Here is a 25,987-nt window from a genome sequence, read left to right on the forward strand (position 1 = left end):
ATGAGAGAACACTGGGAGAGTAACTGACAGTCTGGGAGGTTACTGTAGTGGCAGGCTGCCTAACAGACAATCCGCGGAATTGCTCCAGAAAAGTATTGAAGGCACGGTCATGGCATTCCGCCAAGGTCTGGAATCCTTCCATAAGACCTTGAAGTAACTCCTTGTGTCTTCCAATGGTGGCTCCTAGGAAGGAGATGGCATTGTGGAGCTGGTCCGAGTCTCCTAGGTCAGTCACGGCCAGTTTGTACTATCAGGACTCAGGCCAAGACCCAGATGCAGACACAGGAGGCGGATAGTATGAGTCTCAGAGTTTATTATAGTACAAGGGGCAGGCAAAAGGTAAGTCAAGCCAGGCAAAGGGTTGTAATCGAAATCAGAGTCAGGCTGAAAGGTCAGAACAGTGGGCAGGATCAGGGACAGGACATGCAGAAAGGTCAGAACTGGGAAGACTAGGAAAACAAAAACTAGAGCACAGGAAACACGGGAACATGCTGGTAGGACTTGACAGGACAAGACGAACTGGCAACAGACTAACAGAAAATGCAGATACAAATACACAGGGGATAATGAGGGGAGATGGGAGACACCTGGTGGGGTGTGGAGACAAGCACAAAGACAGGTGAAACAGATCAGGGTGTGACAGAAAGTGCTGAACTAATAAGCCTACCTCATCGCAGCTTGTTTGCTTGCACTTGTTTATACTTAGAGCTAAGTGTTAATGATATAAGAATAAACATTATGAATTTACTGAACATAAATGTAAAAATGTTTGTGTATGGTTCAAAAGTAAAAACTCATATTGGCTTTCTTTACTATTGAAGGAGAATACGGTTGTTATCGACTTACAAATCCACAAGGAGTCAATAGTAACCACATTTGTTTAAGCAAGTCAGCCATATCAGCTATGGTTTTTAGAAAGGTAGTAAATGAGACTGAGTGAACTGTTTCGCTGCCGCTCAAGTCTCCGCTGATGGCCAGGTGTAGCAGTGGTAAGGATTCACTCCAAAGTGCTGAAAGGAAAGCTCTGCTGTTGGGACAGCTTTATGTAGGCCCTAACAGTTTGTGGGCACCGTTTGTCACTGTTATAGTGCAATTAATTTATTGCTTCGTGTTGTGTAGTGTAGTGGCTTTGCTGGCATTCATTAAAAACACATAGAAACAGTGCAATTACGCAAAGAGTATGTGGTGCATAATTCCCCCATAGGTCCATTTGAGTGGATTACGTAGAATGATGTCAAATTCAGATGTAAGAAAATGTTATACACTAATAAAAAACTAGTTGAACCAAGGAACCATAGCCATTATGACAGTTTCAATCCAATTCCAAGTATATAAAACAACATACAAACAGAGCGCCGGCGAGATCCCCCCAGCGTCTCCTGAGAGGCGTGGGTGCGTTCGGTAGGTAGGGGCTAGAGTTGAAGTCATAACAGCCGAAGAGAAGCGGGCATCAGCAGCGCGCGAGAGAAAGAGCGGGGGGAGAGAGAAGGCAGTGACTGCAGTTGCATGCTCTCTCTCGACGTTGGATGGATGTTGTTGTAAGAGCATCTGCAACTGGGAAAAGAGGAGTGGGGAAGAGGAGGCATACACTAACTCACCAAGGAAAGATCTATGCTTGGATTTCGGATCTTTTTTCTTCGCCAATGCAAAAGGAAATATGCAGCGAAGCTTCACCCTCCTGTACACCAGTTTTCTGGGGATGTGCTTGGGTTCAAGTTTTCCAAGTAACATCAATATAGGTAGGTGAAAAACATGCGTAAAATGAAGTCTGGCAAAATTATTTTAATTGTTTATTTATTTAGGCTACAAATTTGTATGGACCAATATGCCTTTTCCGAAGCTTTAAATTTGTATTCAACATATTTTGCTGATTAAACAGTCCAGATATATTTATCTGTTCTGTTTTTGCGTTTAGTTTGCAGAGAGTCGTTTTATAAATAACCGTTGATTCTGTATCTTTCACAGGGGGACTATTCCCAACCGAATCTCACGAATATGAAGTGTTTCGGTTCGCGCTCTCGCACCACCAGGATATCCCCAAACTGGTGCCGCAGGTGGATATGGTCAAGATGGGCAACAGCTTCTCCATGACATATGCCTGTAAGTCTTTCCTTTTCCCCACGGTTTCTGTTATCCTCATCCCACCCATCCTTCCCAGTAATTTCCTAGTTTGCTTCATATGTTATTTATGCATACGATCAATATGTTGTTGTCCTTCTGCTCAACGAGATCACTGGCCAACGCTTGTCCTGAATTATTTTCCTACTATTTAAATGAGTCTGTCATTGATAGTTGGAGATCATATATGCAATTACAGCTGGGTTTTCGCTCACTGTAAAGAGGTTCCGAGAATATGTGCTTTTGTGGATCCATCTGCTTCGCTTTCTCTCTCTTTCTCGTCAGAGGCGGTGTGCGTGCTTGTGTGAGCGAGAGAGAGACCTCAGTGCAATGAACAGATTTTTCTGACAATCTACCCATATCAGTAATATACATGTAGGCTACAAACATTAGAACCAGACGCAACAAAGTGGTTATGTATTTTTAAAAATGTATTACGTTCTGACACCCTTCCCCCTACACAAGCCAACATGCGCTTCCTGCGCTTTAAATATTATCTGCCGTTAGCGCAGATCAACCAACCCCCCTTTCCCACCGGCATTCAGGAGAAACCTGTTACCACAAAGCGCTTTTCCTAATTAGCGACGGATTTGTATTCGCTTAGCTTCAGCTGGCACCAGCTACTTTCATTAAAGTGTTAAGCGCGCGGCTCAGGTTCGCTTTCTCATTACAGTAACCTAGCCAACAACGCCATACCACTCAAATGGCTCCAACCGCCGTGACTCACTCAAGTTCATAAGGTTGTCTCTGTGCGTTTCAGAAACACGTCTAAATTAGGGTTCTAATTAATGGAACACTGGGAGAAATATTGCATCGGAGACCTTTCATTCGTTCACCCTTGGACATCATATTCTTTATGGATGAGGTCACTTACATGGGGGCGAGCGTGTAAGGTGACACTCAGACGCGTAAATCAAATCAAATTTTATTTGTCACATACACATGGTAAGAAGGAGGATTTATAGTTTATTGGGAAGCAGCGCGGATCAATGGCTGTCACCGGTCAAGCAGTTAAGACGTTACTCTCTTGTAAGTACATCAACCAACGAATCGATCAGGTGTTGTCATCGCACAGCCTGTCTGCCCCTTGGATGCCCAAATTAAATCATGTTTAACCTAATCGTTTTAGTATTAGTGTCACAGTCACCTTCCCTTATTAACAGATGCAGACAATGACGCGATTTTGTAACATGTTTTAAAGATCAAGGTGATCTGGTAGCCCAATCTATCCCCAGTCTGCTGAAAAGCAAGAAAAAAACATGATAAAACGAAAAAATAACTTAATTTCTGCATTTAAGTTTATTTTTGTGTGCCAGCCTGTACTTTGGGGATATTAAACAACAAGGTGCCCTTGAGTTTTTAATATTTATCTTAAGTTGCTAAGTCTAAAGGTAGGCTATATCCCAGGTGTTCCATGTTGGACACCCTTAAAACGGGCATCAGGCCGATGCAGCTGGGTGCTGAATGCAGATTAAACATACACAATAGATTCTCCTCCCTGACAACTCTCTCTTTCCACACTAGTCTCCCCAGGACTGCTTGAAGTGCGACGTTCAGTTTCACCGGCAGAGTTTTTAGACATTGATAACCGTGTTGTCTCTGTGTTTTGTTCCTACTTGGAGACAAGACTTGAATTTAAAGGCTGTTTTTATTCTGTTTCACATACTTGTCATGTTTTTCCTCAGATCTCAGATCTCTGATCTCTGCCTGTTAGAGATACAGTTCCCTTTTGAAAAGAAAAGGAAATCAGAAGAAAACAGTTGCTCATCATCATCAACAGTTGATATATTTTAAGTCACATATGATATATAATGCAGTATTGCTGTAACATATGATATCTAATGCAGTATTGCTGTAACATATGATATCTAATGCAGTATTGCTGTAACATATGATATCTAATGCAGTATTGCTGTAACATATGATATCTAATGCAGTATTGCTGTAACATATGATATCTAATGCAGTATTGCTGTAACATATGATATCTAATGCAGTATTGCTGTAACATATGATATCTAATACAGTATTGCTGTAACATATGATATCTAATGCAGTATTGCTGTAACATATGATATCTAATGCAGTATTGCTGTAACATATGATATCTAATGCAGTATTACTGTAACATATGATATCTAATGCAGTATTGCTGTAACATATGATATCTAATGCAGTATTGCTGTAACATATGATATCTAATGCAGTATTGCTGTAACATATGATATCTAATGCAGTATTGCTGTAACATATGATATCTAATGCAGTATTACTGTAACATATGATATCTAATGCAGTATTGCTGTAACATATGATATCTAATGCAGTATTGCTGTAACATATGATATCTAATGCAGTATTGCTGTAACATATGATATCTAATGCAGTATTGCTGTAACATATGATATCTAATGCAGTATTGCTGTAACATATGATATCTAATGCAGTATTGCTGTAACATATGATATCTAATGCAGTATTGCTGTAACATATGATATCTAATGCAGTATTGCTGTAACATATGATATCAAATACAGTATTGCTGTAACATATGATATCTAATGCAGGATTGCTGTAACATATGATATCTAATGCAGTATTGCTGTAACATATGATATCTAATGCAGTATTGCTGTAACATATGATATCTAATGCAGTATTGCTGTAACATATGATATCTAATGCAGTATTACTGTAACATATGATATCTAATGCAGTATTGCTGTAACATATGATATCTAATGCAGTATTGCTGTAACATATGATATCTAATGCAGTATTGCTGTAACATATGATATCTAATGCAGTATTGCTGTAACATATGATATCTAATGCAGTATTGCTGTAACATATGACATCTAATGCAGTATTGCTGTAACATATGATATCTAATGCAGTATTACTGTAACATATGATATCTAATGCAATATTGCTGTAACATATGATATCTAATGCAGTATTGCTGTAACATATGATATCTAATGCAGTATTGCTGTAACATATGATATCTAATGCAGTATTGCTGTAAAGTATGATATCTAATGCAATATGACTGTAACATATGATATCTAATTCAATATGACCGTAACATATGATATCTAATTCAATATGACTGTAACATATGATATCTAATGCAATATGACTGTAACATATGATATCTAATGCAATTTGACCGTAACATATATCTAATTCAATATGACCGTAACATATGATATCTAATGCAATTTGACCGTAATATATGATATCTAATGCAATATGACCGTAACATATGATATCTAATGCAATATGACCGTAACATATGATATCTAATGCAATATGGCTGTAACATATGATATCTAATTCAATATGTCTGTAACATATGATATCTAATTCAATATGTCTCTAACATATGATATCTAATGCAATTTGACCGTAACATATGATATCTAATTCAATATGTCTGTAACATATGATATCTAATTCAATATGTCTCTAACATATGATATCTAATGCAATTTGACCGTAACATATGATATCTAATTCAATATGACTGTAAAATATATCTAATTCAATATGACTGTAACATATGATATCTAATGCAATATGACCGTAACATATGATATCTAATGCAATATGACTGTAACATATGATATCTAATGCAACATCACCGTAACATATGATATCTAATGCAATATGACTGTAACATATGATATCTATTGCAATTTCACCATAACGTATGATATTCAATGCAATATGACCATAACATATGATATCTAATGCAATATGACCGTAACATATGATATCTAATGCAATATGACTGTAACATATGATATCTAATGCAATATGACTTTAACATATGATATCTAATGCAATTTGACCGTAACATATGATATCTAATGCAATTTGACTTTAACATATGATATCTAATTCAATATGTCTCTAACATATGATATCTAATGCAATATGACCGTAACATATAATATCTAATGCAATATGACTGTAACATATGATATCTAATGTAATATGACTTTAACATATGATATCTAATTCAATATGACGTAACATATGATATCTAATGCAATATGACTGTAACAATTATCTAATTCAATATGACTGTAACAATTATCTAATTCAATATGACCGTAACATATGATATCTAATGCAATTTGACCGTAACATTTGATATCTAATGCAATATGACTGTAACATATGATATCTAATGCAATATGACCGTAACATATGATATCTAATTCAATATGACTTTAACATACAATATCTAATTTGATCTGACCGTAACATATGATATCTAATGCGATATGACTGTAACATATGATATCTAATGCAATATGACCGTAATATATGATATCTAATGCAATATGTCTGTAACATATGATATCTAATGCAATATGACTTTAGCATATGATATCTAATTCAATTTGACTGTAACATATGATATCTAATGCAATATGACTTTTAACATATGATATCTAATTCAATATGACTTTAACATACAATATCTAATTTGATCTGACCGTAACATATGATATCTAATGCGATATGACTGTAACATATGATATCTAATGCAATATGACATTAACATATGATATCTAATTCAATATGTCTGTAACATATGATATCTAATGCAATATGACTTTAGCATATGATATCTAATTCATTATGACTGTAATATATGATATCTAATTCATTATGACTGTAATATATGATATCTAATGCAATATGACTGTAACATATGATATCTAATGCAATATGACCGTAACATATAATATCTAATGCACACACACACACACACACACACACACACACACACACACACACACACACACACACACACACACACACACACACACACACACACACACACACACACACACACACACATACACACATATATATCTAATGCAATATGACTGTATCATATGATATCTAATGCACACGCACACACACACACACACACACACACACACACACACACACACACACACACACACACACACACACACACACACACACACACACACACACACACACACACTTGAAGACAATAGGGTCATCCAGTGTAGTGTACGTAGTAACGGAACATGGATCAATTGATTCCAGGAAGGTTGAAACCCAGCTGTGAAGAGGGGGATGCCTGGGCCTAGAGAGACAGTCCACTCCTCTTCTTCTGCTGCAGTGTGGTGGTGATGTGTATCGTCTCTCTGGGTTGCTCTAGGAGTAGACGTGTAGAGAAAGAGAGATGGTGTGTGTGTGGAGTTTAGGATTGAAAACAGAGAAACTGCTATGAATTCTTCTCCATCACAGCTTACACTCTGCTTCGTCCTCCGTCTGTTTGCATGATCACTGCTTAGTGGAGGCACACACACACACACGCACGCACACACACACACACACACACACACTCATAGGGCATGAGGGGTAAGAAACAACATGTTTATCAGGATAAAACTTGTCACGACAGGCCTGATGGAAACAGAACATGTTTCGGTAAACTTCTCAAATGTCGACAAAACAAAATACTGTAGACGAGGTGGGATCTTTTTGTGTCTGTAAAATAAATTATGCGAGAAATTTCGGTGGAAACACTGATAGAATAACCATCATATCGAAGTAAACTTGGAGTCATGCGATGACATGTTGTATGCTCCTCCCACTACGACTCGGGAAAGCATGCAGTTCATTAGGTTACAGATGAAATAAGTTCTGATGAACTTCACAGGGTGGTGAAAGTGCACGGTGATGAGCTTGATGCTTCTTTCTGATAAATATCGAGGGTTGTATTCTGGTGACATGATCATTGATGCTTGACTGCTGTTTGAATTGAAATAATCTCATTCTTTTGTCAATAATAATCTCATCATGTCGGCTATACGTGCACTTTAGTCAGCAGCGCGCTGACACAGTACTGTATCATACCGGAGTGGGCACACTCCCTATATAATACCATTCTGTTGTGTGAAAACCATCAATAGAGTTGAAAATGCCATGGAAACCCATTTCACTTGTATTTTTTATTCAGTACATGTACATTTTACCACAAAATGTATTTTTATTTGCACTAGATCATCACACGCAGTCTTTTATCTGCAGCAAATACATTTGATTGGAAACACATCTGTGGTGGGAAAATGCACATATAGTTTTAAGCAGATTGAGAATATTCACATGAAAATCTGTCAACAATTGGATGGAAACCTAACTTGTCTGTCTTTTAAAGGCCACTTGTATTTCTAAATTTTTTTTTGTGCTAAACAACCCTTGAGCTGAGCTGGGTATTGGCAGCCGCTGTGATGACAACACATTCCCAGATTGTGGTGAGTGAGCAGTGATCTTGTGTGTGTGTGTGCTCTGGTCTATTGCTTCTCTCCATCCCTAATGTGAAGGGACAGATCAGATCCTGTTAGCTGAGACAGACAGGCGTTGATGTGACATGCATCATGTAGCCTATCGGTTAGGGAGTTTGTACAGTAACCCAAAGGTTGCTAGTTCTAATCCCTGAGCCGCCTTGGTGAAAAATCTGTCAAAGCGCCCTTGAGCACTTAACCCTAATTGTTCCTGTATGTCGCTCTGGATTAGAGCGTCTGCTAAATGACTAACATGTAAATAACACAAACAGTGACGCTGGTTAGAGGTGATGTACATACGACAGTGACACCATTTCTCTCTGTGTCTTTGCTTCAAGAGGATGTAGAAAAGGTTAACATTAAAATACATTTTGGAATCTTGACTTTATGATGACCTACTTAGTGTGTGTATGAATGAAAGTTTATCCGTGTCCATATCTGTGCGTGTGTGTGTGTGTGTTTTTGTTCATCTGTCGGTGTGTGTGTGTGCGTCTGGGTGTGCCTGTGTGTGTGTGCTTGCTTGCATGCATGTGTGTGTGTGCATTTGTGCATCTGTATGTGTGTGTGTGTGTGTGTGTTTGTTTGCGCGTGTGTGTGTGTGAATAAGCCTGGGCAGTTATGGGCTATGACGGTTAAAGACAGTTAGAGGCAGTGGCTGAATGGCTCCTTGTGCCTGTTGATGAATGGAGCTCCTCCGGATGAGGGAGGTACTCATCAGCGGGGCTGAGGCCTGTATGACTTGCACCCCAAATGGAACCCTATGCCCTATTTAGTGCATCACTTTTGACCAAGGCTCATAGGGCCTAGATAGGGAATAGGTTGCGATATGGGCAGCAGTCTATATGACCACCCACTTCCTCCAGTACTCCCCCTGCCTCCCCCTACGCTCAACCCTCACCATCTGCATCCCCCCTCCTCAACACCTGCTGGGGGAGACAGAGTAGGGCACAAGGGAGTCTAACAGTTGGGTGTTGGGTGAACTAGTAAAGGTGAGAGTACACACAGAACAGAATAGATGGTGTAAAAGGAAAATGGCTGACGTTGAGGAAACTATGATGTATTTCTCCTGTTGAGTCATCGACAGTGTGTGTGTGCGCGCCCTGTGTGTGTATGTTTGTTCATCTGTGTGTTATATGTGTGTGTGTGCTTGTGTGTGTAGCCTACATGTTCATAGGAAGATCTAGCCTGACTCTTTCTACATGTTTCCCTGGTTAAATATAACTGCAGTGGAATGGATACCCTGAGCCAAACAGAGAGTACTAGTCAGTCTTCCCCTTGGTTAGCGTTGACATCACCATAATCCGCTATTGACTAGCTTTAGAATAGGGACGGAGTGGAGGCATAAATAGCTGATTTCATGTCAAATCTCCTGCAGCCATTAGGTCATAACTCAAGTGTGGTGTTGAAATAAAATGTTGGTGAGGTGTTGCTTTAACTTTGGTTATCTGGTGAAGAGATATTGTAAACAAAATATCATTTTACATTACAATTAAATACTTGTAATAATAATTGCTAGCCATGTATGACAAAATAAACATTCACAATTAAACTACATTAATAAAATAACAATTCCTTCATAACTGTAATATATATTATGCTAAAAAGAAACCTCTGTTTTTTTCAGGTATCCTTCTAAGTGACCACATAGAGATACAAAGATAAATAGTATTAGCAAAATGATTACCACAATTATCTATTCTAGTAATGTTATTTCTATGACTGACCAAACCAAGCAGTTCTAGCATCACAACATCTAATTGGAATCCATAGCTAACCAGATTCATGTTGTCACTATAATCTTCTGCAGCATTATTTATCTTCTCTCTGAGGGCTTTTAAAGGAAGTGTGTGTGTGTGTGTGTGTGTGTGTGTGTGTGTGTGTGTGTGTGTGTGTGTGTGTGTGTGTGTGTGTGTGTGTGTGTGCGTGTGTGTGTGTGTGTGTGTGTGTGTGTGTGTGTGCGTGCATGTGCGTGCCCCAAGCCAGGTCTGATCAATGGACTGGGGCCACACAAAGACATCCAGATCAATAAGAGGATAGAAAGGAGCTTCCTCTCCAAATATCCTGGCCTAGAGGACCAATAGGAATTAGTACTACAGTATTATAGCCTGGCCTAGAGGACCAACAGGAATTAGTACTACAGTATTATAGCCTGGTCTGGAGGACCAATAGGAATTAGTACTACAGTATTAGTTACAAATTTAACATGAATTAAATGAGTTGACTTTTTACATGGGATGATTTCACTGAACAACAAAAGAAAGGCAATATTGAATGATCCTCAATGATCCATCGCATCTCCCAAAAACGTTTGCAACATACATCTGTAAAATTATAGTCTAGAAACTAAAGCTTTGGTTGTCTTCTTCTCAGGCTTCCATGTTTTCTCCCTGGACCTCCTCAATGTCCACCTCTTGAACATCAGACTCTGAGGCCTCTTCTTCACTGTCACTTTCCAACCTTGTTGAGAATGGCTCGTTGTCAGGCTCAAAAAGCCTCAAATTTGCCCGGATGGCCACCAATTTTTCTACCCTTGAATTGGTCAGTCTGTTGCGTGCTTTGGTGTGTGTGTCACCAAACAAGGACCAGTTGCGCTCTGAGGCGGCTGATGTTGGTGGGATTTGGAAGATGATGGAGGCAACAGGGTAAAGAGCCTCAGATCCACAAAGTCCCTTCCACCATGTGGCTGATGAGATATGTTGGCATGACTGCCATTTTGCATCTCCACCCCAAAGCCCTTGCTTGGAAGTATACTTCACCAGACTACCAAGAACCTTGCCCTCATCCAGGCCAAGGTGGTGAGACACGGTAGTGATGACACCATAGGCCTTGCTGATCTCTGCACCAGACAGGATGCTCTTGCCAGCATTCTTTGGGTCCAACACGTACGCTGCGGCGTGTATGGGCTTCAGGTAGAAGTCTTCACACTTTTTGATGTATTTCAGAACTGCAGTTTCCTCTGCTTGGAGCAACAGTGAAGTGGGCAGGGCAGTATGGATTTCTTCTCTTGCATCTGCAAGCAGAGTCTGAACATCAGACAGGATGGCATTGTCTCCCTCAATCCATATAATGGCTACTGCTATAGGTTTCAGGAGTTTCAGGCTGCTTACCACTCTCTCCCAAAATACATCATCCAGGAGGATCCTCTTGATGGGGCTGTCCATATCGGCAGACTGTGATATGGTAATTTCTTGGAGAGACTCCTTCCCCTCCAGGAGACTGTCAAACTTGATGACAACACCACCCCAACAGGTGTTGCTGGGCAGCTTCAATGTTGTGCTCTTATTCTTCTCATTTTGCTTGATGAGGTAGATTGCTGCTATAACTTGATGACCCTTCACATATCTAACCATTTCATTGGCTCTCTTGTAGAGTGTATCCATTTGTTTCAGTGCCATGATGTAATTGAGGAGCAGATTCAATGTGTGAGCAGCACAGCCAATGGGTGAGATGTGAGGGTAGGAATCCTCAACTTTAGACCAAGCAGCCTTCATGTTCGCAGCATTGTCTGTCACCAGTGCAAATTCCTTCTGTGGCCCAAGGTTATTGATGACTGCCTTCAGGTCATCTGCGAATTAGAGACCGGTGTGTCTCTTATCCATTGTGTCTGTGCTCTTGTAGAATACTGGTTGAGGGGTGGAGATTATGTAGTTAATTATTCCTTGCCCACGAACATTCGACCACCCATCATAGATTGCAATACAGTCAGTCTGCTTTCACTTGAACTCTGCATCTAGCAAATGAGTAGATAAAGCATGTCTGGTGGAGGGGTGTATGCTGGGAAAAGAACATTCATAAATCTCTTCCAATACACATTGCTTGTCAGCATCAGAGGTGAACCAGTTGCACACACAGCTCGAGCAAGACATTCATCAGCATTTCTCTGAAAATGTTCCTCCATTGAGTCAAAAAAACGTCTGATTCCAGGAGGACCATGAGCTGTTTATTGCTATCAATAAGGTGCCTGATTCATAATTTTCACCTCGAATAGAAGTAGAGGGTCTTTTGTCAGAGGTTGCTTGTTGTGAGAGCTGAGGGAACTTTATGCACTTGGCCAGATGATTCTGCACCTTTGTTGCATTCTTCACATATGATTTGGCACAGTATTTGCAAATGTACACAGCTTTTCCTTCTACATTAGCTGCAGTGAAATATCTCCACACATCAGATAGTGCCCGTGGCATTTTCCTGTAAAGATTAGAAAACAATAGTAAAAAAAACACAAATTCAATTCCATGTAAAGATAAATAGTTAAGTAATTAAACTAAACAACTCCTTTGTAAGATAAATGTTTTAAAATGAAACATGTATGGAAACAGGTGAATTAACACTCCTCATTTAGCATTCTCAAGCAAGCTAAAACCCACATGGTGGCAAAAACTAACTAGGCGAAATTGTTAACAAGTTAGAAACTATTTAAACACACTGTCACGCCCGGACCGTAGATTGCTTTGTATGTTTCTATTTTTAGTTTGGTCAGGGTGTGATGTGGGTGGGTATTCTATGTTGGAGGTCTAGGTTTTCTGTTTCTATGTGTTTGGCCTGGTATGGTTCTCAATCAGAGGCAGCTGTCTATCGTTGTCTCTGATTGAGAGCCATACTTAGGTAGCCTGTTTTCCCATTTTGAGGTGTGGGTGATTATTTTCCGTTTCAGTGTTTGCACCATACGGGACTGTTTCTGTTTTCATTTATTCTCTTGTTCTTTTGTATTCTGTATTCATTCCTGATTAAAAGGTATTATGGATATGTACCACGCTGCATTTTGGTCCTCCTCTCCTTCCACCAATGAAAATCGTTACACACACTTTGCTTTAGGCTACTGTTTACTAGTTATTGTAATCAAAACTTACCAGAAAGCATGTAGTCCTTGGCTTACAGTGTAGTAGTGTGAGCTCAATAGCATTTCATTAGTGTGCAAGATCTTGAGAATCAACTGTAAATGTGATGGAAGAACGCACTGTGCATGCAGAGGGTTGCAATCAATTGAATTGGGGATAGTTTAACCAAAATATGCCACAAGACCTAGAATTTCCTTATGTGTGTCCCACAAAAAGGTTCACTGTCATAAGCTAACTTTTTTTGATGAATTTAAGCGAAATTCCCCAAATTCCCAGGCTTAACTTCCCATGGAAAAATTACTGAAATTGACCGGAAAGTTTCTAACCCTTTGCAACTCCAATTATTACCGTGGTATATGGGTATTATCATAGATGCCTGGGCCTAGAGAGACAGTCCACTCCTCTTCTTCTGCTGCAGTGTGGTGGTGATGTGTATCGTCTCTCTGGGTTGCTCTGGGAGTAGACGTGTAGAGAAAGAGAGATGGTGTGTGTGTGGAGTTTAGGATTGAAAACAGAGAAACTGATGTGGATTCTCCTCCATCACAGCTTACACTCTGCTTAGTCCTCCGTCTGTTTGCATGATCACTGCTTAGTGGAGGGCACATGCACACATGCACACACGCACACACACACACACACACACACACGCACACACACACACACACACACACACACACACACACACACACACACACACACACACACACACACACACACACACACACACACAGGCACAATTACTGGAGATGGCACTTCATCAGATGCATTTAATGTATTATTCATTGCAGCTCATCCAAAGCCATCACTCCACGGAGTTAGAGGCATAAATATTTATTAATAACCATGTGGAAGGAATAAGAGGGTGGGAGCTTTTTTGTTTAAAAATACTCTTCCCGGGATAGGGGAACAGAGGGGGATTCACAATGGGGAACTAGAAAAAGAGAGAGTGAGACAGGTTTTGGTTTGTATTCCCTACACACCACCTCCACCACCACCAGCACCACAACCACCCCCACAGGGCTAGAACTGTGCCCAAGAATGGTGTATCTCAACTGGGCTGTGGGATTGAGGTGAGAGGGGCTGAGGCTGGAGCTTAATGGCTCGATTAAATCCGTAGTGCAGATGATCAACGTTATAGCGTGATTGACATTCACGGAGACTGCACTCACGGTAAATCCTGCATATGTAGCCGATGTGAGTAAGACCTTTAAACAGGTTAATATTCACAAATCTGCAGGGCCAGATGGATTACCAGGCTGTGTACTCAGAGCATGTGCTGACCAGCTGGCAAGTGTCTTCACTGACATTTTCAACATCTCCCTGTCCGAGTCTGTAATACCAACATGTTTCAAGCAGACCACCATAGTCCCTGTGCCCAAGAACACTTAGGGAACCTGCCTAAATGACTACTGACCCATGGCACTTGTAGCCATGAAGTGCTTTGAAAGGCTAGTCATGGCTCACATCAACACCATCATCCCAGACACCCTGGTTCCACTCCAATTCGCATACCGCCCCAACAGATCCACAGACGACACAATCTCTATTGCACTCTCCCACCTGGACAAGAGGAAGACCTATTTGAGAATGCTGTTCACTGGCTACAGCTGAGCGTTCAACACCATAGTGCCCTCCAAGCTCATTACTAAGCTAAAGATCCTGGGACTGAACACCTCCATTTGCAACTGGATCCTGGACTTCCTGACAGTCTGCCCCCACGTGGTGAGGCAACAACACATCCACCATGCTGACCCTCAACATGGGGACCCCTCAGGTGTGCATGCTTAGTCCCTCCTGTACTCCCTGTTCACCCACAATTGACTCCAACACCATGTAACTTAACAACATGTGGAAAAAGTGAAGGGGTCTGAATCATTTCCGAATGCACTGTAGCTATCTGGACTACCTGCATTGACCCTTCACATACACTACTGCTATTGTTTATTATCTATCTTGTTGCCTAGTCACTTTATTCCTAGTTATTGTACATATCTACCTCAATTACCTCGCTCCCTGCACATTGACTCTGTACTGGGACCGTGTGTATACAGCCAAGTTATCATTACTCATTGTGTAATTATTATTACTTTTATTATTACATGTTATTACTTTTCTATTATTTCTCTATTTTCTCTCTATCTTTGCATTGTTGGGAAATCCAGGTATGTAGATTTTTTTCAGACCTCAAAAGTGGTCTCCTGATGTGGTTCAAGCATTGTTGTGGACTTAAAACATCAAATGTAATTGTTTTTCAGTGAAAACTGACAATAACGCAAACCTGGAAAAAGAGAACATAGAAAACCGAATTTGGGAAAAAGCAGAATCAAGCAAAAAAATGAAATAGATTTTATTTATTTTTATTTATTTTTATTTCACCTTTATTTAACCAAGTAGGCAAGTTGAGAACAAGTTGGAAGAATGTGCAAGGTAAGGTAAAGAATGTGCAAGGTTTCCAAGATGGCATAGCAGTCAGACGTCCTTTGTCCTCGTCTTGTCGTGTCCCGTGTATATATATATTTACATCTTGCTTCGCATATCTTCTATATATTTTCTTTTCCAAAAACTCAACTTCAAAACACTCTCCTGCAACCCGCCTCACCAATTGAAAAAAAAAGAAAGTATTATTTACCTCAAATCTGAAATCCACAATAGAAGCTAGCCTGAAGCTAACCAGAAGCTAGCCAAAAGCTAGCCAGAAGCTAGCTAGAAGCTAACCAGGAGCTAACCAGAAGCTAGCCAAAAGCTAGCCAGAAGCTAGCCAGAAGCTAGCCAGTTTACTGGCTAACGTTAGTATTTAGCTAACCACGGTTGATGGTCATCAGGTATCCTTTAGCTCGAAAAGCTATCGCCAGTTTTGTACAACGCGACTCAGACCAGAATATACTGGACCTATTTTTCTCTCCATATCCCCGGATTTCAACCGAAAGCTCTGAACATTTATACCTGGATCTCGCAGCTAGCTAGCTGCTGGCCTTGTGACTATTGGCAGAATGCCATAGGGTGTTTTTGTGTTGGTTAAGGGCAATCAGGTCTGGAGAGAACCAAGGGCTAAACCTGTTCCTGGTTCTACATTTCTTGAATGGGGCATGCTTATTTAAGATGGTGAGGAAGGTATTTAAAAAAAATAACCAGGCATCCTCTACTGACAGGATGAGGTCAATGTCCTTCCAGGATACCCCGGCCAGGTCGATTAGAAAGGCCTGCTCGCTGAAGTGTTTCAGGGAGCATTTGACAGTAATGAGTGGAGGTTGTTTGACCGCTGACCTGGTACGCTCATTGATCATTTGTGTGAGATTGAGGGCATCAAGCTTAGATTGCAGGATGGCTGGGGTGTTAAGCATGTTTCAGTTTAGGTCGCCTAGCAGCACGAGCTCTGAAGATAGATGGGGTGCAATCAGTTCCCAAGGGCCCTACAGTATATAACAGATTTAAGCATGTGGCTGGTGTGAATCCGACTGTGTTGTCAATTCAAAGCAGGGGTGTTAATGCAAACACATTTTATCGCACTCTTCTGCCAAGGTACGGAGCATTGCAATTTGAGTATTGTCCTGCCGTTAAAATATTGTCTTTCCGTCAAAAACTTCCGTCAAACACACACATGCACATGCACACACACACAATCATACACACACGCACAATCACACACACACACTGTATCAGGTATGTGAGTCGTATCCCATTTTGTGTAACTAATTCTCTCACCCAGCCCCTCTGCTGAAGCCTGTTACATATGCTACCCTGTGTTGTGTCTCACCAGCTAGCTGAGCATGCAATACATGGATAGTGATTGTCTGAACTGCTGTGTATAAGATGGATCACTGTGTGTGTGTGTGTGTGTGTGTGTGTGTGTGTCTGTGTGTCTGTGTGTATGTGTATGCATGTGTGTGTGTTACGACAAGGACATGGATCACTTAGCTAAGAGCCGGTCGTACTGCTGCTGTTACTGTTGTGACTAGTGTTAGGTTGAGATGAGTCTTGTGATGCAGTGGGATTTGTGTGTGTGAGTGGTGTAGCTGTGTTTGTGTGTGTGAGTGGTGTAGCTGTGTTTGTGTGTGTGTGTGTGTGTGTGTGTGTGTGTGTGTGTGTGTGTGTGTGTGTGTGTGTGTGTGTGTGTGTGTGTGTGTGTGTGTGTGTGTGTGTGTGTAGTAGAGGGAGGACGTACGCAGTGCAGGCAGCTGTCATGTTGTAGCATTAGAGACAAGCAGTAGATAGAGACTCCGTCCTCTTTCTCTCTCTGGTACATCCCTGTCTGTCCCCTGTCTGTCCCTGTCTGTCCCCTGTCTGTCTCTGTCTGTCCCCTGTCTGTCTCTGTCTGTCCCCTGTCTGTCTCTGTCTGTCCCTGTCTGTCCCTGTCTGTCCCCTGTCTGTCTCTGTCTGTCCCTGTCTGTCTCTGTCTGTCTCTGTCTGTCCCTGTCTGTCCCTGTCTGTCCCCTGTCTGTCTCCTCTCTGTTCCTGTCTGTCCCTGTCTGTCCCCTGTCTGTCTCTGTCTGTCCCTGTCTGTCCCTGTCTGTCTCTCTCTGTCTCTGTCTGCCCCTGTCTGTCTCTGTCTGTCCCTGTCTGTCTCTGTCTGTCCCTGTCTGTCTCTGTCTGTCTCTGTCTGTCTCTGTCTGTCCCCTGTCTGTCTATGTCTGTCCCCTGTCTGTCCCTGTCTGTCCCCTGTCTGTCTCTGTCTGTCCTTGGCGGTCCCTGTCTGTCCCTGTCTGTCTCTCTCTGTCCCTGTCTGTCTCTGTCTGTCCCTGTCTGTCTCTCTCTGTGTCTGTCTGTCCCCTGTCTGTCCCTGTCTGTCTCTGTCTGTCCTTGTCTGTCCTTGTCTGTCCTTGTCTGTCCCCTGTCTGTCCCCTGTCTGTCCCCTGTATGTCTCTGTCTGTCCCCTGTCTGTCTCTGTCTGTCCCCTGTCTGTCCCCTGTCTGTCTCTGTCTGTCCTTGGCGGTCCCTGTCTGTCCCTGTCTGTCTCTCTCTGTCCCTGTCTGTCTCTGTCTGTCCCTGTCTGTCTCTCTCTGTCCCTGTCTGTCTCTGTCTGTCCCTGTCTGTCTCTCTCTGTCTCTGTCTGTCCCCTGTCTGTCCCTGTCTGTCTCTGTCTGTCCTTGTCTGTCCTTGTCTGTCCCTGTCTGTCCTCTGTCTGTCCCCTGTCTGTCCCCTGTCTGTCTCTCTCTGTCCCTGTCTGTACCTGTCTTATGTCTTAATGAGACACACAGACAACAGCACATTTAGCTGCCACTTTAGCAATTCTTACTTTGACAGGTGTGTGTTTTTGATGTTGTTTTTTTAACCGTTTTAACTTTGATGTGTGTGCATGTGTATGTGTGTGTGTGCATGTGTGTGTATGCATGTGTGCCTGTGTGTGTGTGTGTGCGTGTGTGTGTGCGTGTGCATGTGTGTGCTTGTGTGTGTGTGTGTGCGTGTGTGTGTGTGTCTGTGTGTGTGTGTGTGCATGTGTTTAGCGGTTTTTTCTCTGATAGCTCTCGGCAGCTCCTGTCATGTACACACACCCAGAAAATGCTAAATGAACGTTGTGTCTTGACAACAGTACTGGAAGTGACACAGAGAGAGAGAGGACATACAGAAATGCTAACCAACAGTTTACACTGACTTATGGGAATGCCTTGGAGTGTGACAAACTTACTAATTGATGCTTTCACATACTGTCTACATTAGGGGTCTCCAAACTTTTCTAGCATGAGAGCTACTTTAAAAAAATCTAACATGTTGCAAGCTTTTCCAGCTTTCAAGTAGACATATTCCTCTCTCCTCTCCTCTCCTCTCATCTCCTCTCCTCTCCTCTCCTCTCCTCTCCTCTCCTCTCCTCTCCTCTCCTCTCCTCTCCTCTCCTCTCCTCTCCTCTCCTCTCCCCTGAAGTGTAATTCCCCTTTAATTGCACAACTAGAAAGTGAGGGATGTGCCGTCTAATGTGCTGGTCTAGCGATGGTTTTGTACTGCTGCTGCTCATTTCATCGCAAAGTTTGTAAAAAACAAATAATAGATACAAATGATAGCCTACTTTGCAGTTAACATTTAATTGAGAAGGTTTTGGGGAAAGTATTTCTGTCGACCAACAAGACGGTTATCATATCAACTGGTTACATACAGAATGATAGACAAACGTGTGCACCACACAGACAGTAGCTGGGAGCTTGCTGTGCCTGATGCTTGTGAGACTTATTTATGGCAGTTTGCGTTGGAACACATGAAAATTGCATGCACTTTCAGAGTTGTTTGGTGAGCTACTGATAGCTGGGCTTCTGGTAGCTCGTGATCAACCTGTTGGAGAACCCGGTCTACATTATATCTGGCATCAAGCCACAATTTACACCAGAACCCTAAATATCAGTGACCTTCAACAGAATTGATTTATACACAGAGAACTAACTATCAATATAAGTTTCCTCCCATGCTCTACTCTCTCTTCCTTCTCCTCTTGCTTCTCCAGTCAGTTCCCCCTCTTTCCTCCTCTTCCTCCCCTTTCTCCCCCTTTCTCCACCTCATTCTTCCTCATCCTCTTCCTCCCCTCTTTCCACCTCTCTCTTCCTCATCCTCTTCCCCCCCTTTCGCCACATCACTCTTCCTCATGCTCTTCCTTCCCTCTCTCCACCTCTCTCTTTCTCATCCTCTTCCTCCCCTCTCTCCACTGCACTCTTCCTCCTCCTCCTCTTCTATCCTATCTCTTCCTGCTCTTCCATCTCTCCTCCTCTCTTTTCTGCTCCTGCTATTCTTCCTGTCTATCATCCTATCTACTTCATCTCCTCCTCTCTTTTCATGCTCCTGCTCATCTTCCTGTCTATCATCCTATCTCATTCATCTCCCCTCTTTTCATGCTCCTGTTCATCTTCCTGTCTATAATCCTATCTCCTTCATCTCCTCCTCTCTTTTCTCCTGGAGATGGATAGAGAAGGTTCATCCTTCCACACCTGTTTGTTATAATGTCCAGATGGAGGGATCATTACAAAGGCCTAATTGGTGTGTGCACCTCCTGACAGGTCTGTATGTGTGTGCACGTGCTTGTGTGTTTGCGTGCCTATGTGTGTGCGTGTGTGTGTGTGCTTGCCTGTGTGCGTGTGTCTGTGTGTGTGGGGGTGAGCCAGGTTCTGATCGGTTGCCCAGGTAAGCGTTTGTTTAGCACCCCACAGAGATCATCAAGAGAGATGGCAGGTTGTTGCACTAACAGACAGTTTCACAGACAGACAGGTGGCAGGAGAGGGAGAGACAGCAGGACAGGGAGGGGAAGGAGAGACAGAAGTACAGGGAGAGAGGGATAGAGATGGAGGCAGAGTGATGGAGGGGAAGGGAGAGAGGGAGGGAGAGAGGGAGGGAGAGACAAGAGAGGGAGAGACGGCAGGACAGGGAGAGCGGAGAGAGGGTGATACAGCAGGACAGGGAGGGAGGGAGGGAGGGAGGGAGGGAGGGAGGGAGGGAGGGAGGGAGGGAGGGAGGGAGGGAGGGAGGGAGGGAGGGAGGGGAGCATCTTGCCTCGTCTCACACCTTCAATTACTGGACTAATTAGGTGTTGAAACGCCATTGTTTTATCACTGTGGGAGAGAGAGGGAGGGAGGGAGTTTGTGAGAGACAGGATGATAGAATGAGAGAGAAAAAGAGAATACGTGCTAGAGGGCTAGAGAGATAGAACAAAGGAGGAGAAAAAAAGACAGGACCAGAGCAGTTGGCAGAAGGGGAGAGAGAGAGAGAAAGAGCTGTGTAGTCCATGACATTCTACAGCTAGGCTGACATTGGCTTCCTTTGTTCCCAACAGTCTCTCTCTCTCTCTCTCTCTCTCTCTCTCTCTCTCTCTCTCTCCCTCTACCCCTCTCTCTATCTCACTCTCTCCCTCTACCCCTCTCTCTCTCCCCCCTCTCTCTCTCTCTCTCTACCTCTCCCCCATCTCTCTCTCTACCTCTCTCTTCCCCTCTCTCTCTCTCTCTCTCTCTCTCTCTCTCTCTCTACCTCTCCCCCCTCTCTCTCTCTCTACCTCTCCCCCTCTCCCTCTCTCCCTCTCTCTCTCTCTCTCTCTCTACCTCTTTCTACCCCTCTCTCTCCCCCTCTTCCTCTCTCCCTCTGCCCTCTCTCTATCTCTCTACCTCTTTCTACCTCTCTCTCACTCTCTCCCCCTCTCTCCTTCTCTCACTCTCTCCCTCTACCCCTCTCTCTATCTCTTTACCTCTTTCTACCCCTCTCTCTCTCTCTCTACCCCCCCTCTCTCTCTACCTCTTTCTACCCCTCTCTCTCTCTCCCCCCTCTCTCTCTCTCTCTCTCTCTCTACCTCTCTCTCTCCCTCTCTCTAATGCAGGCTAATGCCTCTGTCTCTCTGTGTCTCTTTGTGTCTCACTCCAGAGTGACTGCTTCTACCAGTACTGTGCAGGCCTAGAACGTAACAGCCTGGCAGAACGTAATCCCATGGGGGTCCTTTAGCTCCTTGACATTAATCTGAGGGCCGTTAGTTGGTCAGTTTCTGTTCTGGTCCCAGATGTCCTGATCTGAAACCTGCTCGGAGTCGCTGGCTATATCTCTATGTCTTATCCTGTTCCCAGATGCCCTGATCTGAAAACTGTTTGGAGTGTCTGGATATATCGCTATGTGTTCTCCTGTGTATCCGTCTCTCTGTCTCTCTGTCTCTGCATCTGTGCCTGTCATTTCTCTCTGCCTCCCTTTTCTTTCTATGTCTCTCTCCCTCTCTCCCTCTCTCCTTCTCTCCCCCCACCCACGTCTCTCTCCAACTCACAGAGGGAGCAGTAGAGGTATAAGCAGTGTTATATTGCTCTTTTAAAGCCTCTCAGTGGTAAATCTTCCTCAAGTGTCCTTGCTCTAAAAGCTTTATGCAGTGTTTACCAGGGAACAGTGAGGCTGAGCGAGTCTCTCCGGAGAGATTCTCTCCAAGGGGTACATGGGTGCATGGGGGGCCTGGGCGCCCAGGCAGAGAGTCATGCAGGTAGGCAGGGTAGGAGGACAGAGAGGAGGGCAGGCAGGCAGGGAAGGAGGACAGAGAGTCAGGCAGGCAGGGAAGGAGGACAGAGTGGCGGGCAGGCAGGCAGGGATGGAGGACAGAGAGTCAGGCAGGCAGAGAAGGAGGAGAGATAGTCAGGCAGGCGGGGAAGGAGGACAGAGTGGCGGGCAGGCAGGGATGGAGGGAAGGAGGACAGAGAGTCAGGCAGGCAGGGAAGGAGGGCAGAGTGGCGGGCAGGCAGGCAGGGATGGAGGGAAGGAGGACAGAGTGGTGGGCAGGCAGGCAGGGATTGAGGGAAGGAGGACAGAGAGTCAGGCAGGCAGGGAAGGAGGACAGATAGTCAGGCAGGTGGGGAAGGAGGACAGAGAGGCGGGCAGGCAGGCAGGGATGGAGGGAAGGAGGACAGAGAGTCAGGCAGGCAGGGAAGGAGGACAGAGAGTCAGGCAGGCAGGGAAGGAGGACAGAGAGCCAGGCTGGCGGGGAAGGAGGACAGAGAGTCAGGCAGGCAGGGAAGGAGGACAGAGAGTCAGGCAGGCAGGGATGGAGGGAAGGAGGACAGAGTGGCGGGCAGGCAGGCAGGGATGGAGGGAAGGAGGACAGAGAATCAGGCAGGTAGGGAAGTAGGACAGATAGTCAGGCAGGCGGGGAAGGAGGACAGAGAGCCAGGCAGGCAGGGAAGGAGGACAGAGAGTCAGGCAGGCGGGGAAGGAGGACAGAGAGTCAGGCAGGTGGGGAAGGAGGACAGAGAGCCAGGCAGGCAGGGAAGGAGGACAGAGAGTCAGGCAGGCGGGGAAGGAGGACAGAGAGTCAGGCAGGCAGGGAAGGACGACAGAGTGGCGGGCAGGCAGGGATGGAGGGAAGGAGGACAGAGTCAGGCAGGCGGGGAAGGAGGACAGAGTGGCGGGCAGGCAGGGATGGAGGGAAGGAGGACAGAGAGTCAGTTAGGCAGGGAATGAGGACAGAGAGTCAGGCAGGCAGGGATGGAGGGAAGGAGGACAGAGAGTCAGGCAGGCGGGGAAGGAGGACAGAGTGGCGGGCAGGCAGGCAGGGATGGAGGGAAGGAGGACAGAGAGTCAGGCAGGCGGGGAAGGAGAACAGAGTGGCGGGCAGGCAGGCAGGGATGGAGGGAAGGAGGACAGAGAGTCAGGCAGGCGGGGAAGGAGGACAGAGAGGCGGGCAGGCGGGGAAGGAGGACAGAGTGGCGGGCAGGCAGGCAGGGATGGAGGGAAGGAGGACAGAGTCAGGCAGGTAGGGAAGTAGGACAGATAGTCAGGCAGGCAGGGAAGGAGGACAGAGAGGCAGGCAGGCAGGCAGGGATGGAGGGAAGGAGGACAGAGAGTCAGGCAGGCGGGGAAGGAGGACAGAGAGGCGGGCAGGCGGGGAAGGAGGACAGAGAGGCGGGCAAGCAGGGATGGAGGGAAGGAAGACAGAGTGGCGGGCAGGCAGATACAGCTCCTTTAGATACTGCTCCTTTAGATACTGCTCCTTTAGATACAGCTCCTTTAGATACTGCTCCTTTAGATACTGCTCCTTTAGATACAGCTCCTTTAGATACAGCTCCTTTAGATACTGCTCCTTTAGATACTGCTCCTTTAGATACTGCTCCTTTAGATACAGCTCCTTTAGATACTGCTCCTTTAGATACAGCTCCTTTAGATACTGCTCCTTTAGATACTGCTCCTTTTGGATACTGCTCCTTTTGGATACTGCTCCTTTAGATACAGCTCCTTTAGATACTGCTCCTTTAGATACTGCTCCTTTAGATACTGCTCCTTTAGATACTGCTCCTTTAGATACAGCTCCTTTAGATACAGCTCCTTTAGATACTGCTCCTTTAGATACTGCTCCTTTAGATACTGCTCCTTTAGATACAGCTCCTTTAGATACAGCTCCTTTAGATACAGCTCCTTTAGATACTGCTCCTTTTGGATACTGCTCCTTTAGATACAGCTCCTTTAGATACTGCTCCTTTAGATACTGCTCCTTTAGATACAGCTCCTTTAGATACAGCTCCTTTAGATACTGCTCCTTTAGATACTGCTCCTTTAGATACGGCTCCTTTAGATACTGCTCCTTTAGATACAGCTCCTTTAGATACTGCTCCTTTAGATACAGCTCCTTTAGATTCTGCTCCTTTAGATACTGCTCCTTTAGATGCAGCTCCTTTAGATACAGCTCCTTTAGATACTGCTCCTTTAGATACAGCTCCTTTAGATACAGCTCCTTTAGATACTGCTCCTTTAGATACTGCTCCTTTAGATACTGCTCCTTTTGGATACACACACACACACACACACACACACACACACACACACACACACACACACACACACACACACACACACACACACACACACACACACAGCACTACAGCACTACAGCACTACAGCTCAGGTTCCTGCTCCTCGTGCTAACAGGCTGAGACTGAGAAGGACAGATAGAGAGCAGTGTGTGTCACAGAGTGAGTCAGAGAGTGAGAGAAATTATTAGGAGGAGGAAGGGAGACATGAGGGATTATTCAAGGCACAGGGTGTGTGGTTGCTTGCATGTGTGTGTATGTGTGACAGTGTTTATATTATATTATGAAGTCATTCCACTTCCCAAGAATAGTAAACCCCCCTTTACTGGCTCAAATAGCCGACCAATCAGCCTGTTACCAATCAGCCTGTTACCAACCCCTTATTAAACTTCTGGAAAAAAATAGTGTTCGACCAGATACAATGCTATTTCATAGAAAAAAGAGAACAGACTTTCAGCATGCATATATGTAAGGACACTCAACAAGTACGGCACTTACACAAATGACTGATGATTGGCTGAGAAATTGATGATACAATTATTGTGGGGGCTGTCTTGTTAGACTTAAGTGAAGCTTTTTACATTATCGATCACAGTCTGCTGCTGGAAAATTGTATGTGTTATGGCTTTACACCCCTTGCTATGTTGTGGACAAAGAGTTACATGTCTAACAGAACACAGAGGGTGTTCTTTAATGGAAGCCTCTCAAACATAATCCAGGTAGAAGCAGGAATTCCCCAGGGCAGCTGTTTAGGGCCCTTGCTTTTTTCAATCATTACTAACGACATACCACTGGCTTTGAGTAAGGCTAGTGTGTCTATGTATGCGGATGACTCAACACTATACACAGCTACAGTCAGCTACTACAGCTACTGAAATGACTGAAATGAAATGACTGCAACACTTAACAAAGAGCTGTAATTCGTTTCGGAATGGGTGGCAAGGAATAAGTTAGTCCTAAATATTTCCAAAAGTAAAAGCATTCTATTTGGGACAAATCATTCACTAAACCCTAAACCTCAACTAAATCTCGATATTGACTAATGTGGAAATTGAGCAAGTTGAGGTGACTAAACTGCTTGGAGTAACCCTGAGTTGTAAAATATCATGGTCAAAACATATTGATACTATATTAGTTTAGCATGGGAGAAGTCTGTCCATAATAAAGCGCTGCTCTGACTTCTTAACAACACTATCAACAGGGCAGGTCCTACAGGCCCAGGTTTTGTCGCACCTGGACTACTGTTCAGTCATGTGGTCAGGTGCCACAAAGAGGGACTTGGGAGAATTGCAGTTGGCTCAGAACAAGGCAGCACGGCTGGCCCTTAAAAGTACACAGAGTGCTAACATTAATGACATGCATGTCAACCTCTCCTGGCTCAAAGTGGAAGAGAGATTCCTCATTACGTGTGTTGACAAGCTGAAGGTCCCGAGCTGTCGTTTAAAATACTAGCACACAGCTT

General features: G+C 43.9%; 1 protein-coding gene across 4 annotated transcripts in view; it reads left to right on the plus strand.

The window, feature by feature from the left end:
• Positions 1-1,277: 1,277 nt before the first annotated feature.
• Positions 1,278-25,987, plus strand: part of LOC110489094 (glutamate receptor 1) — a 180,227-nt gene continuing 155,517 nt past the window's right edge. For 3 of the 4 annotated variants that reach the window (XM_036943244.2, XM_036943245.2, XM_036943243.2), the window contains exons 1-2: positions 1,397-1,739; positions 1,966-2,100. In XM_036943244.2, the coding sequence (XP_036799139.1) occupies positions 1,658-1,739; positions 1,966-2,100 (217 nt within the window). In that variant the 5' untranslated portion in view covers positions 1,397-1,657. Of the gene's footprint in view, positions 1,740-1,965; positions 2,101-25,987 lie in introns of all 4 variants that reach the window. The other variant, XM_036943242.2, reaches the window with a different exon arrangement.

Source organism: Oncorhynchus mykiss, chromosome 14 (assembly GCF_057628025.1).
Source record: "Oncorhynchus mykiss isolate SJ-2025 chromosome 14, ASM5762802v1, whole genome shotgun sequence".
Lineage (NCBI taxonomy): Eukaryota > Metazoa > Chordata > Actinopteri > Salmoniformes > Salmonidae > Oncorhynchus > Oncorhynchus mykiss.